Below are 20,311 nucleotides of genomic sequence, written 5' to 3'. Positions count from 1 at the left end.
TGCATTTTTGTCCATCAACAAGAGTCCAAATTCAGTATACAAAATCTAATTCAGAAGGGATCATCATAGTGTGAGTCATGTAAAAGTCAAATGTATAAAATCTGAGGCCTGCCCATAAATCAGATTCAACAAATTTTCCTTTATTCTGTGTAAATATGTAGTCTTTGGAATGACTGTTTAATTATCATAACTTCTTTTTGAATATAGAAAACTCGTGTGTATGTATGTACAGGTACTCTGAGCAATTCAAGGCTTTCTCTTTCCCATCCTATCAATGTTAGTTAATCTTTTACATTTCAAGTGCCAAGCACTTGATACTGTGCTTGACACTGGAAATGTAAAAATGAACAAAACATAGTTGTACTCTCAAGAAACTGAACAATTACAATAGCATATCAGTGTTTATGACAGAGGTATCTATTGCATGTCCTTGGTACATATGCTCTGACTAGGTTAAGGGAGTGGGGAGGGGTAAAAAGATCAGTAAGGGCCTTTATTCTAGAGGTGAAACAACTTAAGCAGAACTGTGGAATTTAGGAATTAGCCAGGTTAGATAAAAGTGGGAGGCAAGGGGAAAGGGATGATAGGTGTTTTCAGTAGTAGCATTCTCCAGGTAGAGAAAGGATATGCCAAGACACAGAGCATGACACAGTACTGCTGGAGAACTATGAATTTGAAATGGCTAAAAATTATATGGGGTAAAGAGGGATAACGGAGAAGGCAATGGTACCCCACTCCAGTACTCTTGCCTGAAAAGTCCCATGGATGGAGGAGCCTGGTGGGCTGCAGTCCATGGGGTCGCTAGGGGTCGGACACGATTGAGCGACTTCACTTTCACTTTTCACTTTCATGCATTGGAGAAGGAAATGGCAGCCCACTCCAGTGTTCTTGCCTGGAGAATCCCAGAGACGGGGGAGCCTGGTGGGCTGCTGTCTATGGGGTCGCACAGAGTCGGACACGACTGAAGCGACTTAGCAGCAGCAGCAGCAGCAAAGAGGGATAAAAATTGATATGACCAGGTGACAAACATAGAATTTAATAAAGCATAGAACAGAGCTGAAAATCAGAAAGTAACAGTATCAGTAAAATAGTAATATCTGAGAGGACATTTAAAATAGATCCTTTCTTTTTCTATTTCTCTATATTTTTTATAATTATTAAATTTTTACTTTTATAATTTTATAATAAAGTGGTAATAATAAATATATTTTAAAACAAAATTATATTTGTCTGGGCATATCTATGTGTGTGTGTGTGTATGCATGCATGAATGGATAAGTCATTCTAGACTGAAGGAACTAGCATGTTGATTTATGATTATCGCAGGAATATGAGTAATACTTTTTTGTTTACATATTTACCAAATAATTTATATATTCTACTACAAACAATTAGTTTTATTAGCAGACAAAAATGTAGGGTTCCCCCCCCACCAAACAAAAACATTTTTGATTTGTCACTATATGCAAATTCCTTATGTAAAGGGTATAGCTAGGATAAACATAGGTCATATGTCAACATATGCACTGAAAACAAAATCTTATTGTAGTTGATTTAGAATGTTGTATTAATTTCTTCTGTACAGCAAAGTGACTCAGTTATGCATATATATATTATTTTTCATATTCTTTTTCATTATGATTTGTCACAAGATACTGAATATAGTTACTTGTGCTATACAGTAGAACCTTCTTATTTATTCACCCATATCTGTAGTTTGCCTCTGCTAATCTCAAACTCCCATTCCTTCCCTCCCCTACCTACACTTCCTGGCAACCACAAGCCTGTTCTCTATACCTATGAATATGTTTTGCTTCACAGATACGTTGATTTGTATTATATTTTAATTTTACATATAAGTGATATCATATGGTATTTCTCTTTCTCTTTCTGACTTACTTTGCTTAGTATGATAATCTATAGGTCCATTCATGTTGTTGTATATGGCATTATTTCATTCTTTGTGATGGTTGAGTAACCTTCCAGTGTGTGTATAAATATATATATATATATATATATTCTTATATACCACATCTTCTTACAATTCATCTGTCAATGGACATTTAGGTTATTTCCACACTTGGCAATTATAAACAGTGCTGCTATGAACAAAGGGGTACGTGTATCTTTTTGAATAATAGTTTTGTCTGGGTATATGCCCAAGGGTGGGATGGCTAGATCACATGACAATTCTATTTTTGGTTTTTTGAGGACCCTCATACTGTTTTCCATAGTGGCTGTACCAATTTACAATCCCACCAACAGTGTAAGAACATTCCCTCTTTGGCATTTGTCATTTGTAAATATTTTAATGGTGGCCATTAAATGTGAGGTGGTACCTCATTTTAGTTTGATTTGCATTTCTCTAATAATTAGCGATATTTTCAGCTTTTCACCATTCACTCAAATACTGGCTGTCGATTTGTCATAAATGGCTTTTATTATGTTGAGACATGTTCTCTCTACACCAATTTTCATTAGAGTTTTTACCTAAATGGATGTGATTTATCAAAGGCAAATTTTTCTGTGTCTATTGAGATGATCATGTGGTTTCTATCCTTTCTTTTGTTGATGTGGTGTACCCACTGATTGATCAGTGTATGCTGAACCATCCTTATGACCCTCGGATGAATCCAACTTGGTTGTGGTTTTATGCATTGTTGGATTTGGCTTCCTAATATTCTGTTGAGAATTTTCGTGTCTATGGTCATCAAAGATACTGGCCTGTAATTTTCTTTTTTGATACTCTGTGTGGTTTTGGTATCAGGGTGATGATACCACAGAATGTCTTTGGGAGTGTTCAAAAGGAACTGAACTTTTTATTAAACAAAAATTGTACACTACTGAGATGATTTGTATATAATGGGGGGCATCAGTTATGATTTGATAAGTGAGCATTTTTGACATGGGGTAATTTTCCTATGGTAGTGTTTTGTAAAAAAAATTTGTGTGCTCATTTACATTCAGTGTGATAATCCATATTCCTCTAAAACCTCAAATGTAAAATAAATCTTCCATATGTATATATACCTATACTCTGAATAATGCTTAACTTCCCTAGCATTCTTCCATGTTAACACTTCACATAATAGATGGTAAGATTTAGTAGACTTCAAGTATTTTTCTTTTTAACTTTACTAAAGAATAATTGATTTACAATGTTGTGTTAATTTCTGCTATACATCAAAGTGACTCAGTTATGCACGCATGCATATATATATATATATTCTTTTCCATTATGGCTTCTCACAGGATATTGAATATAGTTCCCTGACATCATTAAGTATTCTTAAACAGTAAAACACATTACATTATCTCTCTTGAAGTCAACTCTCAACAATTTCAACCTTTGGACACTAGATTTCAAATAATGGACACTAGATTAATATTAAAATATTACATGGTTCAAGCTCAAAAATTCCTTAAAATTACTAGCTATACGTAACACCAAAAACATTCTAAGGTCATATAAATCTACCTAAATTATTATTGTCAGAATTTCTCTTCTTCTTTAATGTCTAAAGAAAATAAAGGATCCGAATTACTCAGCTATTTTTAAACACTTGCTATTGCTCAGTCTCATTTAATAGTACAGATTATAAGACTACCAGGTGCTGAGGACAAACAAATGATTCCACAAAATACACCCACTGTTAATCAACAGAAATCCTCTTAATTACCTATAGACTTTCCAGGACAAAGCAAAATGATGAAAATGAAAATATGTTCAAACTATAAACAAGTCCTCAAAGAATCTACTGTATTTAAACAATATTTAGAGCATCTTTTCTGTAGTAATTTGAAATGTGTGGATTGGAAAAGTCAATAATCAAACCATATCAATGTTGCCATTTCCATCTGAGTTACTGAGGATAATCCAACAAATTAAGCAACAGCTCTTCCTTTTATATTGTCAAAGAATTTTGATTTTGAAGCTGCTTCAAATTTTCTAAAGGAATGCAATAATTTCAAAGAAAAAAATGTCATGAAGCTATTACTAAGTTACCTCCTCAAAGGTGTTTGGCAACATAAGTAGAAATAAGTATTCCTACTGGGCAACCACTTTGAAGAATTACTTGAAATGCATCTCTTAAAGTTAAAAATACTCTACGACCCAAGCAATTCCACTCTTAGGTATTAAGCCAAGAGAAATAAACACCCATGTCCACAAAAATATGCACAAACTGTACACCATAGCTTTAGCCATAGTAGACAAAAATGGGAATAATCCAAATGTTTACCAATAGACGAATGGAAAAACTGTGGTATATTAGTACAATGGAATTTATTTAGCAATAAAAAAAGAATGAGTTACAGATAAACATAACAAAATGGATAAATCTCAAAAACATTATGCTGATCAAAACAGAACAGATATAAAAAATGTATACTGTATGACTACATTTATATGAGGCTCAAGTACAGGCAAAACTGATCTTTGGTGGCAAATCAGAACAGTAATTGCATATGGGATATGGGTGATAACTGGAAGGGGGTACAAAGGAACTTTCTCAGATTGTGGAAGTGCTCTATATTTTGAAAGTGAGGTTACACAAATGTTTACAGTTATCAAATTCATCTAAGAGTACACAAGATGTGTACATTTTACTGCATGTAATTTTTACATAAACAAAAATCTAAATAAGCAAATAAGGTAAAACCCAAACCAGAAAAATGCAAATGTACTGAGATTGTTATAGTTCTAGTAGTGAAAACAGGAAAGACTAGACTTAAGTCTATATCTGCCAATTAGTCAATCAGCAATTTGGAGCACCTGTGTATAATGAACCTGATGGAAAAAAACCACTGAATTAACAGAATGCCAGCAGATAACCCCATTTTTTTCCATTTTTACTACATAAAACTTAATGATTTTTCTGAAGATAAGAAAAGAAAAATAAACATTCATACTTATAGCAATACTGGGGAAAGCAAAGTTTTTCATCAATACCTGAACCCAGAGTAGGCTTTGCTATGATACAGAATTTGGTTAAGGCATGAAAAAAAAGTAAGATTTCATTTCACAGTGTAATGTTATATAGCAAGGTGAAACAGTATTTGCTGAAAGTTTCCAAACCTAGTCCTTCGGGCATGTTTCTGATAATATAGAACCCATTAATCTGCCAGACCCTGTTCAAAGTGAAACAAGAAGGAAAGGGGGGCAGGACACAGCCTTTAAAAGAATGACAGATAATAGGACATGACCAAAACTGATTAGAACTAACTAGATCCAAGATGGTGGAAGATGTGGTTCCCTCCAGATTTTTGTTCTATATGTCCCTTTTTTGGATAATTTTAACCTGTATCTCTTCCTTGTAATAAACCTTGAATATAATAGCTTTCAGTGAGTTCTACTGAGTCCTTTCTAGTGAATTATCAAATCTGAGGAGAGGAGCAGAGGCGGAGGTGTCCTTACAACTGGTATCTGATGTGACAGCAGTCTTATAGGGACTGTTCTCTAAGACTGCACTCTGGTGAAACTCACTGCAACTCCAAAAAGGTTTAAAAAAAGAATATGAGTTTCTTGAGAGCTGAAAGTTCATCAATGATATATAGTAAAAAAGAAAAAATATTTGAAATAGATACTCAGGATATTAATATTTTCTAACATTAACAGCAATAATGTTAATGATGATGAAGATGAGGATAATAAAAACAGCAACTATTTACTGCATGCCCTAACTATAGTCTCCATTTATAGATGAATTTAGAATGAAATGACTTGCTTAAGATCATACCACTAGTGACAAACAGTATGTGAGTCCTGATTTAACTAATTTTAAAGCCTGTACAGCATCATATTGTATCTCATAAGACAAAGAAGTTTAATATATTTTGCAAAGGACAAACAAATATCCAGTAACATCATCACTAAAATAGTATCATTAAAGGTAAGTAACTGTTTGTTAGCACTGGTCAGGAATGTAGAATACTTAAGTTCTCCAACCTTTAACTAAGACTCAGTCATAAGCATTCTGATACTTACAACTTGTCTTTGAAATTATTAATAGAACATGAGCTACATAAGTTAAAAACAAATTTAAATCACTAGTTTATTACATATTACTAAGTAAATGTTCATTGCTCAACTGTGTCTGACTCATTGCAAGCCCATGGACTGTATCCCACTAGGCTCCTCTGTCCATGGAATTCTTCAGGCAAGAATACTGGGGTGGGTAACCATTCCCTTCTCCAGGGGATCATGTCAACCCGGGAATCGAACCAGGATCTCCTGCACTGCAGGCAGATTCTTTACCATCTGAGCCACCAGGGAAGCCCAAATGCTAGATACAAATTCCAAATACCTAAGGTAGATAAATGACACTTCTACCAAGAAAATCACCATGTATCATACCCTAATCTGTAAAGAATGGGCATCGAGCTCTGTCTTACATATTTCTCTACAAGTTTTCCTCTTTCCTTCTATAGTTTTCTCTCACATCCTGGAACTGCCCTAGTGGCCTCTAAGAAAGGCCAAAGGGAACTAGGATTTGATGGTCCAAGCAAGACCAGCTGGACTGTCTCAAGCTGAACACTATACTCAAAGGTCATGAAGGCCTTTCCACCTTGAAACTAGACCTATTAATCAGGATATAAATAAACACAGTTCTTATATATGTAAAATACACACATATAGATACATAAACATATACATACACCCACACATAAATAATAGTATAGTAGCAAGGAGACACTCTGAATTGAGCACTTTATGTTTTTAGTAATCATAAGAAAAACATAAGAAAGTGCCCAGGCAACTGGTTGCAATTGATTGATTGATTATATTAATTGGTTTTATGTAGGTCCAGAGCAAACATTACATATTGAATGCTATTTATTGAGATTACTTTAAAACTCATTATCATACTTCTACTAAACATGAAAACCAACAAATCAAGTTGTGCTCTGTCAATTTTGGCAAACCAATCATAACAAAAATGTCTCAAGAGTGGATCAGTCTGGATCTACATTAAAAATTAAAGGAGAACTGAGTGACGTGAAATACAGGCAACACGAAGGAGAAAAGCGAACTTAAGTAAAGGATGGGAAAGAAGGAGAGACACACTAATGAACTAACACACACATACTAATGCCCACAAATAACCCACAGAGACAGAGAAAGTACCTGGAAAGCTGTGAGTGCGCCAGTCCCTGGGTTATACAGGCATCGCAGCGAAGGCATGCTGTCCGCCAGGCTGGAGCAGCCCAGCCACAGAGACCTGGGCATAGAGCACTGCAGAGAGAGGACAACTATGAGATGGGACAGCATGAGACAGGATGACACAGATTACAGGAATTCTCAAAGCTTGGCTAAATACAATATTCCAGTTGCAGCTTGCCTTTATGACAGAAACATCTTCAAGAAAATACTATTTACTAGTTCTAACCCCAGATGGAAACTCAAAAGGAGCACTAGTGCCCAAAAAAGGAAGAAAAAAAAGTTATAGGTCAAAAAGCAAAATATTTAATTTAAAAATTTATTCCTGTTCTTCTGTGTATGAAACTAAAGGAAATCTACTTCTTATTCCAATTAATCAATTCTTTTCCTCTACGCACCTCAACTCATCTCCCATAAACTCACCACAAAAGTGAAATATTGTGCAGACTAAGCAGAAAAAAGAAATCATTCATAGTAGCACTTCAACACTAGAAACGGTAAATTAGAAAACAAAATATCACAGGAAACTTAAAAGGATTTTAAGAAGGTGGGAAGAAGGAAAAGAAAAAGTATTATACCCCTACAGTTTGACAGCAACTAACGCCGCAAAATTTGCATACGTTTTATGTATCTTGTTAGTCTGCTATTCATTAACCAAAATGCATAAGTTACCATAGCAGCTGCCTCTTTATCTTTCCAGATGGATTTAGGGGGATGTGGGGGATGGCAGGAGGAGGCAAGAAACAATCCAAACAGAAGGGAAAACAACAACAAAGCAAGGAGAGACAGGGACAGAAAAAGAGGACCCCAAAAAGCTGCTGGTCCTAAAACCTTGTAAATAAACAAACAAGAAATGTGTAAGTGTAAATATACATACAGTATATTCAAAACAAAACAAAAAAAAAGGTAGAACTTATGAGTTTTAGTATTACTAATTAAACAGTATTAGTGGTACTGCTCCTGTACCTTATAAACACTATATCTTTTAGAAGAATTTTTACAATCTTTAGATTTCCCTAAATGTATCCCAGGTTGAATCTTTGTCCATCAACTTGGGTGCTATTACAGTCTAGTAATACTAAAAAACTAAATACCTGATCATAGCACATATAAAAACAGAAAAACATTTTAAAGCACAACAGTCAGTGCACATAATACTAAACTTTGAATTATAAGCTTTGAACTATTTATTATCATCATGGGACTTTTTTCTTCTTAAAACACTTTAGTTGGGGAAATATTAAGGAAACAAAATATGGTATTCACTGTTCACTATCTATAACTGATACAAGGATGGTATACTGGAAAGGCCTTCAAAAATTGGTTTAGACTCCAGCTTTCAGATCATTATTTTCTTATTTTTTAGTTAAGGTGATTGATGCCCAGAAGAAATTAAGCATTTATCCATGATCATAGAATTTAGAAAGTAGAGAAGTAAGAACTAGAATCCTGGCCTACTGCTTTTCAGTTCAGAACTCTTCTTGCCTCTATCCTCCCCTAGGTCATAAAGTGGAAGCATCAGACTTCAAAAACAGGTATCTACTAAAGGCATCACTGGATAACTTAACAACCAAAACAGCTAAACTGCTTTGAACTACTACAACAATCACGTAATTTTTTTGTTTCAACGTTTCTTCTCCTCAAACTACAATCCATTTTACAAACAGCCACTAAACAGAATTGTCTTCACTTTGTGATCGTGTCACTCTCGTCAATAATTCACAAGGCTCCCTAGAAATTCAAGCACTCTATTAATCTGACCTTTCCCCACTGCCTACATCAACTCACCCTCTCTGTCCTTCCAGTTGGCCCTGGAACTCTAATGAATTACCTTGATATTTTGTTCAAATATACATCTTACCCCCATACTTTTGAACTTGTAATTTCCTTCTTCCTTTCACCCTAACCATACACGTGCATGCTTTCATCTACCATTTACTTATTTGTCTCCTAAGAATTTTGGGGCTTTCCAGGTGGCACTAGTGGTAAAGAATCCACCTGCCAATGCAGGAGATGCAAGAGACTCAGTTTGATCCCTGGGTCAGGAAGATCCCCTTGAGTAGGAAACGGTAACTTGCTCCAGTAATCTTGCCTGGAAATTTCTATAGACAGAAGAGCCTGGCAGGCTACAGTCCATGGGGCTGCAAAGAGCCAGGCATGACTGAGCATGAACTCCTAAGAATTATTTAATTTCAGTCGCATCCAGTGGTTCTCAGTAGCAGATATTCTCATTTTGTGAGAAGGCAGCTGGGAGAAGAGGACAAGGAAGAGCAGGATAAAAAAAAAAAAGTTTCTTTCCCCTTGAGAACCACTGTTCTACTAATATGACTCTATACTGCTGCTGCTGCTAAGTCACTTCAGTCGTGTCCGACTCTCTGCAAGCCCATAGACGGCAGCCCACCAGGCTCCCCCGTCCCTGGGATTTTCCAGGCAAGAACACTAGAGTGGGTTGCCATTTCCTTCTCCAATGCATGAAAGTGAAAAGTCAAAGTGAAGTTGCTCAGTCGTGTCTGACTCTTAGCAACCTCATGGACTGCAGCCTACCAGGCTCCTCTGTCCATGGGATTTTCCAGGCAACAGTACAGGAGTGGGGTGCCACTGGCTTCTCTGGACCCTATACTGGAAGCACCAAATTCTTAGCCAAAATAATTTTTGTTAGGAAGATGACATTAAAAGTTTCTAAATCTAATGTTTTGGCCATTTATCTGACAAGTACTTGTTGAGTATCTTCTTTGTGCTGGGCACTGTCCTAGGCAGTAGGGATAGAACAATGAACAAAAGAAACAAAAATACTTTATATTCTGGTGATAAGTCTCTCAGCCATAAATTCTTCTATATTTAAAATCTTTAATGGAAAAGAAATTCCCTGGTAGTGACTTTCTCTCATTGTTAATGAGACAACCTATATGATTAATCAAGTGGTTAAAAGTTCTGTGTATCCTGGGTAGAACAATGTTCACGCTGAAGGGACTGAATTTGAGAAAAGAGAGAAATAAAGCGAGAATTTTTAAAAGCCAAAATGAAAACAGGGAAAGAAAATGGAGTAGGCACTGAAAAATAGCCTGTAACTTTTCTGACTTCCCTTCAGAAGAGGTAGATGGCTCATATACTTTTGGCAATAACTAAGTGCATGATCTCCACTTTTTAATTAAAATATACATTTTTATTTATATTTATGACTGCTCCCTGGTAAGCTTTTAAGGCATTCCTCTTTTGAATGTTTTGTCTCCTTCATTTTATATTAGGTTCTGTGTTATTTTTGCAGTATGTACTTGGTTAATCATTATCTAACTGTTCTTTCTGTTACTCATTCTAATGCCCTTCTCCTCATTCATTCATTCCTATCGTCCATCAAAACTCCTAAAAACTAAGAATTTGAAAGGGCTTTATCCCACCTCCCTAAACTAAAATTCCCAAATAAAACTATAATCAATAATAAGCCACATACACCCAGGAAAGTCACTAGATATACTGGTGTGATTTCTAAAATAGCATTAAATTGCAAACACCACACAGAGGATGCATTCCCGATTATTACAAGACAATTGGTGTGGGTATGATAACCACACTTGAATATAGTCTGATCTGCACATTACCATAAGATTTTATATATTATAGCTCAATTTAAAAACCAATTTTCAAATTGGTTTGTATTGTAACAATTAATCTTACCCATACTGGTAAATGCCACTTTAAAACACTGAGGAAAAAAGATATAATTACAAAATTAATGGAATAGGCTATAATTTCTAACTCTACCTCTTTCCCTTCTATCTTCACATTTAGCAGCATTTTCTAAATGAAAAAGGAAATCAAAAGAAATTTAGGCAATAAGCAACAGAGTGGAAAAGGGTGCCACTGCGGTTACTGTTCCTTATGTAGTCTAAACATTTCAGGGTCATCCTGATTGGTCAGTTTTCTGACAAAAATGTATGACTTTCTCTGTCCTTCAACAATGAACAAATAATCCTCCTTAAGATGCCCAAAACCCACGTAAGTTTTCTACTTAAAGTTGAGACAGTAAAAGTTTGTTTCTCCTTGCAAACTAATATGGGAATTCCTAAGACTTTCCTTCTACACTTAAAACAATTTTTTAATAAAAGTAGGTTCCAAACTAAACTGCAATCTAGCAACTATATTCTCACTTTTAAATATTTAACTTCCATTATCTGTTAAAGAACTTGTGAAGGACCTATTCCTTAAGTATTTCTCCTCTGCAATCTCAAAAGCTACAATGAAGTTTGAATCACACATGGGTCTCCCTCTAACAGAAATCTAGCCTTACATAGCACAGGTTTATTTCTTCAGCTCACTTTCTACTTAACCTCACCCCAAATGGCTCTCCACTGCAACTCTCAAAATAAGGTTGAAAACTACAATAATTTATTACAACTGAAGTTTGTTACTCAACTGAATGAGTTTACCAGCTTTTAAAAAACATACACAGCATTTTTTTAAATGCTTAAAACATGTTTTCTACTACTTGAAAGAATCAAGAAAAATCAAAGAAAAAGAGATTGAAACGCTGCACAAGGGGCCTGCAGTGCTTTGAGGAGGAAGTGTCTAAGGTCCATCAGGTTCAACAGCACAAACTCATTTTCACAGAGAACACTGAAAATCTTGACTCTTCCCCTTATTTGGCTGCCTGGAAAAAGCCACAGTTTCTCTTCACTGATAGAACGCCCTGCAGGCAAAGGGCTGGCCTTAGCATTTACTATATGAAAGCTGAATGACAAAACCCCTTAAACTCAGGTCCCTGGTTGGTCAACTTCTAGGAGTAATAGAAGCTATAATAATCAACAGTAAAAAGATTGCTGCATTGAGAGTTTATGTATCCTTAAGCCATGGAATAGAAGAATTCCCTTTTCACAACTATATCAACTAAAAAATTCAGGCCAAGAGAACTATAGTATTCCATAGATCATGTATATTCAGTCTCTACCTATACAAATTCATTGACCTGCCTCTTAAGAATCCCAATTTAGTTCACTTACCAAAGTGTCATATATGATAATCATATCTGCCTACCCTTAATGCACAAGGTTTTGGTAAAGTTAAAATAAGGGATCTAAAACTTCAAGTACGAAAGAAAAAATATAAAGTGCATCATTACCAAGAACAGGATTCCATGAATGCCACTTGCATTTCAAAATGTTCTGAGAAGCCATTAAGAAGTGTAGATCATGGAATCAATAAGTTCACAAACAGTAACTACAAGGAAAAATACAATAATGTACTAAATTGTGTCACACAATTGCTGCTATATAAGTTTAAAGTTCTAATTTTTAGAAAAGTTCAGACACAGGCTTTAATTTTTTTGTAGAACTTGTTACTATATGTAAATTTATTACGTTTGCCTCCTCTATCAGACTGTATTTCTTAGATATGAGTCATGTCTTTTTTTTTTTTAACTCTCCACTGTCTGATCAGAGTAGATGCTCAATAAAAGTGCTTTTAATGTCAAGAGATCAGCAAAAGCTACCTATCATAAAGAGAGAAGTAAGGAAACAGTTTTTGCTTATACAACAGTGAGAATACCGGTAAAATAACACTGGTTACTTTACTGAGATTGATCTTACCAGGATGGAAGGTATGTGTGTTGGAAAAATCTCTTTCATAATTTATCATCTTACTCACCTGTAAGACAATCTAGTCAGCAAGTAAGATCCAGAGAGGTTAAATAAATTACTGAAAGTGAATGGGTATCACACAAGTGGTAAATATAGGATTCAAAGCTAGATACTCTGACTACTAGGATGATGCCACACAAAAATGGCATTTAAAAAGTCAGACATGAAGTTATCTCATTTATTAAGAAATACAGAGCCAAAGGTGGGTTTCAGGGCACTGAAACTAAAGAAAAGGAGTCCCACCCAAGAGGCCATGGTAAGTAACAATGTGGTGGCCCCAACTTATATAAAGCAGAAGATCAACAGGACTTAACAACTAATGAAAGGAACGAAGAAAGTAAGTCAGAAATAAGCCCCTAGATTTCAAAGGAATGACTCGAAGAAGGATGGTAGCACTGACAGACACACATAAACTAAAAATGCTCTGTGGGTTCTGGGGTATTGGGCTGGGAATGGAGTAGGTAAGGTCAGAAATCGTAAATATAACATGAAAATAAACCTCTTATATGTGAGTGAAAATATGGCATGGGCAGAAAGCTGTAAGTGCTACACAAATACAGCATCACTGGCTTCTGCATAAATTATAATCCACTAGGTTGCAAGCATTTGTTGTAAAAATACTAGTGAGACTTTTTTAATTTAAAAAATAAATTGATTCCTCTTACCCCTCAACTCCCTTCCTACCTGAAAAACTCAGTTCGACAGACATTGAGTGAGTACAAGCCAAGTGGGCATCAAACTGATTGGTATAAATTAAATGGCAACAATGGCCCAATACAGGTTTTTGGAGTCCAAGTGCGTGTGAGAGAGGTGTCCCTGAGGGGTAAGAGAGTTTCATAGTCCAAGTAGAATGAGGGAAAAAAACTTTACAAGAGACGGGCCTGTCATGGAGTTCTATAGCTCGAGTTGAGTGAGGAGAGCTTCTACATGGGGGACTGAAGTGGCAGTGAGCAAGATGATGACGTGTCCACATGACGGGGAAGGGCAGGGTAGTAAGAGTTCCCAAAGCAAACAGAAGAAGACATTCACAGAGTAGAGGGATAGTGGCCCAGCAAAGTTTCTGACTCAATGGGGAGAAAGGGTAGAAGGGGCAGTCCAGTGCAAATAGATTCCAAAAGGTTGGGGAAAGCATCCATACAGAGTATTGGGTGAGAAATGGAGACAGAGCTATGTCACCAATGGGAGATGAGTTATATGGGAAGATTCACTGAATCAAGTGGGTAGAGCAAATATTAAGGATAATAAGAGCAAATATTAAGGATAATAAAAAACCCAAACTTCTCATCAGAGAAGAGTTACAGATAAAGAAATGAAGAAAGCTAGAGTGAATACTATGCTGCTGAACTAGATATTATGAATCCAAAGCTTTGTATCAGAGACAGAGACAATTCTAGGTTAAGTGATGTATGTATAGGTATATACACATACATACAAACAAACATACCCCCTGGCTCTATCAAATGAGAGGGTGTAGTAACAGTAACACCTTAATAGTAATGAGTACACTGATCACACACACACACACATTTAGTGATTCTAAATATCACCCTCCACTAAAAAGAATCAGAGCTCCTTAGAACAATGGCTAATTCCAGAACTTGGGCAGGAAAAGTTTCAGATAAGTGCAGAGTACCTTATTGTGGTACTCAAAGAAAGATGGAGACATGGCAAGATGATACAGGGGCCAGTGCAAAGGCTCTCACAGGCTAATTCCAGGACAAACTGAACATCAGAACAAATAATGATGATAATGGATTATAATACTGGCAGATAATACCAGTATTACAACATGCCCCTCAATGATTCCTAACTCCTGATATTCATAAAACTTGTAAGTAATCCTGTCTCCTTGAGTGTGGAATAGCCTAATACCTTGCGTCTAGGTTATATAAGACTGTAACTTCTATCTTGCTAAGAGACTCCACTGTCTCCTTGGCTTGCATACTTTGATGAAGCAAGTAGTCACACTGGAGAGGTTCACATGGCAAGGAACTGAGGGTGGCCTCCAGTCAACAGCCAGCTAGGAACTGGGTCTCCAGTAACTCCCGAGGAAAGGAATTCTGCCAAAAACCATGTAAACTTGAAGTGGCTCTTTCCCCAGTCAAGCCTTCAAACAGGACCTCAGCCCTGGCCAATACCTTCATTATAGTCTTGTAACGGATCAGATCAGGCATGCCCAGACTCCCGAACCAAAGAAATTGTGTGATAATAAATGTGTGCTCTATGCCACTAAATTTGTGGTAATTTAGTATGCCACAAAAACTAATATAATAACACACTGAGTAAAACAGAAATCCAAATTAATAATACACAAAATAAACTGAAGAGTGTGATGGGGAATATGATACTTAAATGGTCTCAAAATATTTTCCCATATAATACTTATTTCAAAAGGGAAAACAGTAATTTTACAGTAGAAAAACCTAACACCTTAATCAAGTGATAATTATTGTTACCAATAATGAAACAAATTAAAATAATGTGTCACCTGATAGACTGCAATAAGAACACAGCATCACCTCTGTGATATTTCTGCCAGTGATATACAGCCTATATCTAATTATAAGAAAACATCAGAAAAACCCAAACTGAAAAATAATCCACAAAATAACTGTCCTGTAATCCTCAAGAATGTCAATGTTAGGGAAGTCAAGGAAAGACTAAAGAATTGTTCCCTTCTGAAGGGAGACTAAAGAAGACATGATAACTAAATCCAACATGTCATTCTGGACTAGATCCTTATGTATAAAAGGTCATTTATTGCAGTTGATAGAAAAACTTGGGAGTCTGTGGATTAGCTGGCAGTCATGTATCAATACTAATTTCCTTATTTTTATGGTTATTATTGGGTTCTACAGGAGGATGTAGATTTAGAAAAGGCAGAGGAACCAGAGATCAAATTGCTAACATCTGTAGGATCATCGAAAAAGCAAGAGAGTTCCAGAAAAACATCTACTTCTGCTTTATTGACTACGCCAAAGCCTTTGACTGTGTGGATCACAACAAACTGTGGAAAACTCTTTAAGAGATGGGAATACCAGACCACCTGATTTGCCTCCTTGATCTGTATGCAGGTCAAGAAGCAACAGTTAGAACTGGACATGGAACAACAGACTGGTTCCAAATTAGGAAAGGAGTACGTCAAGGCTGCATATTGTCACCCTGCTGATTTAACCTATATGCAGAGTACATCATGTGAAATGCTGGGGTGGATGAAGCACAAGCTGGAATCAAGATTGCCTATCAATAACCTCAGATATGCAGATGACACCACCCTTATGGCAGAAAGCGAAGAGCTAAAGAGCCTCTTGGTGAAAGTGAAAAAGCAAAGTGAAAAAGTTGGCTTAAAACTCAACATTCAGAAAACTAAGATCATGGCATCCGGTCCCATCACTTCAGGCAATTAGATGGGGAAACAATGGAAAAAGTGAGAGATTTTATTCTGCTGCTGCTGCTGCTCAGTCACTTCAGTCGTGTCCAACTCTGTGCGACAGTGGGGTGACTTTATTCTATTGGGCTCCAAAATCACTGCAGATGGTGACTGCAGCCACGAAGTTAAAAGACGCTTGCTCCTTGGAAGAAAAGCTGTGACCAACCTGGACAGCATATTAAAAAGCAGAAACATTAATTACTTTGCCAACAAAGGTCCGTCTAGTCAAAGCTCTGGTTTTTCCAGTAGTGATGTATGGAGGTGAGAGTTGGACCATAAAGAAAGCTGAGCGTGGAAGACTTGATGCTTTTGAACTGTGGTGTTGGAGAAGACTCTTGAGAGTCCCTTGGACTGCAGGGAGATCCAACCAGTCCATCCTAAAGGAAATCAGTCCTGAATATTCATTGGAAGGACTGATGCTGAAGCTGAAACTCCAGTACTTTGGCCACCTGATGTGAAGAGCTGACTCTTTTGAAAAGACCCTGATGCTGGGAAAGATTGAAGGCAAGAGGAGAAGGGAACGACAGAGGATGAGATGGTTGGATGGCATCACTGACTCAATGGACATGAGTTTGAGTAAACTCAGGGAATTGGCAATGTAAAGGGAAGCCTGGCATGCTACAGTCCAAGGGGGTGGCAAAGAGTTGGACACGCTGAGCAACTCAACTTGAAATGAACTGACAGGAAGATGTTCTTGTCTATAGGAAACAAATCAAAGAATTTAGGAATGATTAGACATCATGTCAGTATCTCACTCTCAAACGATCTATGGAAAAAATGATATTTGCATTTTACTTGCAACTTTTCCTTAAGCTTTGAGAATGCTTAAAATAATATGAAAAATTAGTTAATGAAAATTATATTGGGATTTTTGCCTTTGACAATGATGTGGTAATTGCCAGACTAAATTCCATGCAGAAAAAGACAACTATAAAAGCTACATAAATACATTAATAAATAAAATTTTAAAAACCTGAATACAATAGAGAAAATGATTTGACAGCATCAAAAACAGCAAATGCAGCCAAGAGTTTAGGGGCCCAAATTTTGAGCAGGAGAAAAATGTGGTTAACCTGACTCATGATTCCCCTTGAGGCATTTGCTGATTCTTAGGGTTTGCAATGCAAAGAGCCAGATACTGAAAAACCAAGTTGAAAGCACATTTTGGCAATCTCATGGAGCTAAGGAGCCAAAAATTGGAATACAAACCCCTTCAAGGACAAGGTGCCCTGGTTAAACAACAACAAAAAAAATTAGGCTTTCAGTTAATACCAAGGAAGGGCAGCAGAAACAGACCTGCTTCAGTTGAATCAAAGGGATATACCCATGAAAAGAATATTAAACCCTCTCTGAAGGAAGATATCATCTAAATTCTGTATGATTCTCATTTTTAAAAATGTCTAGCATTCAATAAAAATAATTAAGAATTCCAGTAAAAAAGATCAAATGTCCCCAAGACAGGAGGGTGGGGGGAAAGACCCAAACAGCCAAAAAACCAGAAATAACTCAAGTGTAGTAATCAAATTCAATCGGGGGTGGAAGTGGGAGGGTGTTGTTTAATGAGCACAGAATTTCAATTCTGTAAGATGAAAAAGTTCTGGGGACTTCTCTGGTGGTCCAGTAGCTAAGACCCCTGTGCTCCCCCGTGCAGGGGGCCCAGGTTTGATTTCTGGTTGGGGAAGTAGATCCTCCATGCCACAACTAAAGATCTCACATGCCACAACTAAGAACCCGGCGTAGCCAAGTAAATAAATATTTTTTTATAAAAGAATTATTCACATTGGTTTAGAGCAGATTAGACAATGGCACCCCACTCCAGTATTCCTGCCTGGAAAATCCCATGGACGGAGGAGCCTGGAAGGCTGCAGTCCATGGGGTCGCTGAGGGTCGGACACGACTGAGCGACTTCACTTTCACTTTTCACTTTCATGCATTGGAGAAGGAAATGGCAACCCACTCCATTGTTCTTGCCTGGAGAATCCCAGGGACAGGGGAGCCTGGTGGGCTGCCATCTATGGGGTCACACAGAGTTAGACACGACTGAAGTGACTTAGCAGCAGCAGAGCAGATTAGAAACTCCAGTACTGTTGCCTGGAAAATCCATGGACGGAGGAGCCTGGTGGGCTGCTGTCCATGGGGTCGCTAAGAGTCGGACACGACTGAGCAACTTCACTTTCACGCGTCGGAGAAGGAAATGGCAACCCACTCCAGTGTTCTTGCCTGGAGAATCCCAGGGACGGGGGAGCCTGGTGGGCTGCCGTCTATGGTGTCGCACAAAGTCGGACATGACTGAAGCGACTTAGCAGCAGCAGAGCAGATTAGAAACAAAGCAAGTGAAAATTAGTGAACAGGAAGATAGGTCAGTAGAAAATCACAGAATTAAAGCAGAGATAAAGGACAGAAAAATACCAAAATAAGGTCAGAGATATAAGTGACAGAGTAAACATACATGTGTTTGGACTCCCAGAAGGAAAAAGAAAAAATGAGGCAAAAGCAACCTTAAAGAAATATTAAAATTTTTCAAAAACTGATACATATCATCAAGCCACAGAATTCAAGAATTTCTACCAACATACAAAGCAAGCATCTTTTCTATGCCTGTCACTCTAAGTTTGGATCAGTTTTATCCTTTGCACTTTCAATGTTGTGAAATATGTCTGAAAGTTCCTTTAATGTAAACTTCTTTGCCCTTCATGTGAAGTTTTTCTCCTAGGACATCTTCATCTTTTTTGGCACAACTACCTTCCTCATTTATGTTGATAAGTCCACTTTCGCTATGTTCCTCTGGCTGCATATCTAGAGTTTATCAAATGGTGTCAATATCAACATTTCTACGGTCAGCTATTTCTTCTATGACTCCATTTACCTTCAACTCAAATTTCAACTAATGTCCAGGTTTCAGGAAGATGGAAAAAGCACACTCTTTCCTCTTATCTCCCACTGAATTTAACTACTAAAAATGGACAGAATGGATAGTGCAGCTATTTGAGGACTCCTTGAAAAGTAAACAGGAGTAGGCAGACTGGGGAAGATGGCTTCATCAAGCACCGATCTCAACAATGAATTTTCCTTTAAAAATTTTTATTTCTCCAGTATCCATGAGCCTAGATTGCGTTCTGAAAACCAAAAGTAGGTTATTATTAGTGTAGACAAAGAAAGACCCAGGAGAAGCCCTCTAGGTCTGGTCCAATAAGTATAGAAGGGCTATCCTAATACTCAGGGAGAGTAGTGGAAATCTTCCATTCTTCTTTCTTTACAGTTCTGTTCTCTCCAAGCAATACGATGATGAAAACCACAGGAGAAGCAGGGCCCCATAGTAGTCTAAAGTTGAGTTAAGAAAACTCTTTTTGATCAGAGGAGTTTTGATCCTAAAAGACTGAGAAAAAAACCTCACTGCTCCCCGACCCTACCACCTCCATCCTCATCAGTTAGGTTCAGATGCAGTAACATACTCAGGTAGAGAAGCTTAAATGAAGCTCCAGCTTTCTGGCAGGAGGACTGAAAAAGGAAATTCCAGAGAACCAGATAGTACCAGGGAGATAATGGAGAGGGGGCAGCTCAGAAAAACAAGCCCATAAAGTGCTTTACGAACTCCTGTGCTCACCTGCAAGCTTCACATACATGGACATGTGACCAAAACAGCAAGCCACAGACTCTAAGAAATGAACTGCAAGACAGACTATCATCCAGATCCCAGACTGGCTACTGAGTGAGTGGCACACGCATGGAACAGATTTTAAGAACAGTGTAAAAGCTTTAAAAATGGAAGAGATATTGAACTCACAACCCTTAATATGGCTATTTGAACTAGTAGGCTGAACTGAACAGGGTTGAGAGTCTGATAAAACAAAAATATCAATATTAGGATTTAAATAAACTCAGAGTCTTATAATATTAAAAATGTCCAAGATACAACCCCAAAATTACTAGGCATACAAAGAAGAGTGTGGAGGATCTCAATGCACATCAACAGATGCCAATAATAAACGACACAGTTGTTGAATTACCTTTAAAGACAAAGACTTTAAATAGTATAAAAATGTTTCAACAACTCACTGCAAACACTAGAAAGAAATGGAAAGACAGAAAGTA

At 37.1% G+C, this 20,311-nt stretch overlaps 1 protein-coding gene across 13 annotated transcripts in view; it reads right to left on the bottom strand.

The window, feature by feature from the left end:
- BTRC (beta-transducin repeat containing E3 ubiquitin protein ligase) overlaps positions 1–20,311 on the bottom strand; it is a 175,721-nt gene that overhangs the window by 111,622 nt on the left and 43,788 nt on the right. For 9 of the 13 annotated variants that reach the window (XM_005225560.5, XM_005225561.4, XM_005225564.4 and 6 more), the window contains one exon: positions 7,127–7,234. In XM_005225560.5, the coding sequence (XP_005225617.4) occupies positions 7,127–7,234 (108 nt within the window). 13 annotated transcript variants of the gene reach the window in all.

Source organism: Bos taurus, chromosome 26 (assembly GCF_002263795.3).
Source record: "Bos taurus isolate L1 Dominette 01449 registration number 42190680 breed Hereford chromosome 26, ARS-UCD2.0, whole genome shotgun sequence".
Lineage (NCBI taxonomy): Eukaryota > Metazoa > Chordata > Mammalia > Artiodactyla > Bovidae > Bos > Bos taurus.
This window is presented reverse-complemented; position numbering and strand designations above follow the sequence as displayed.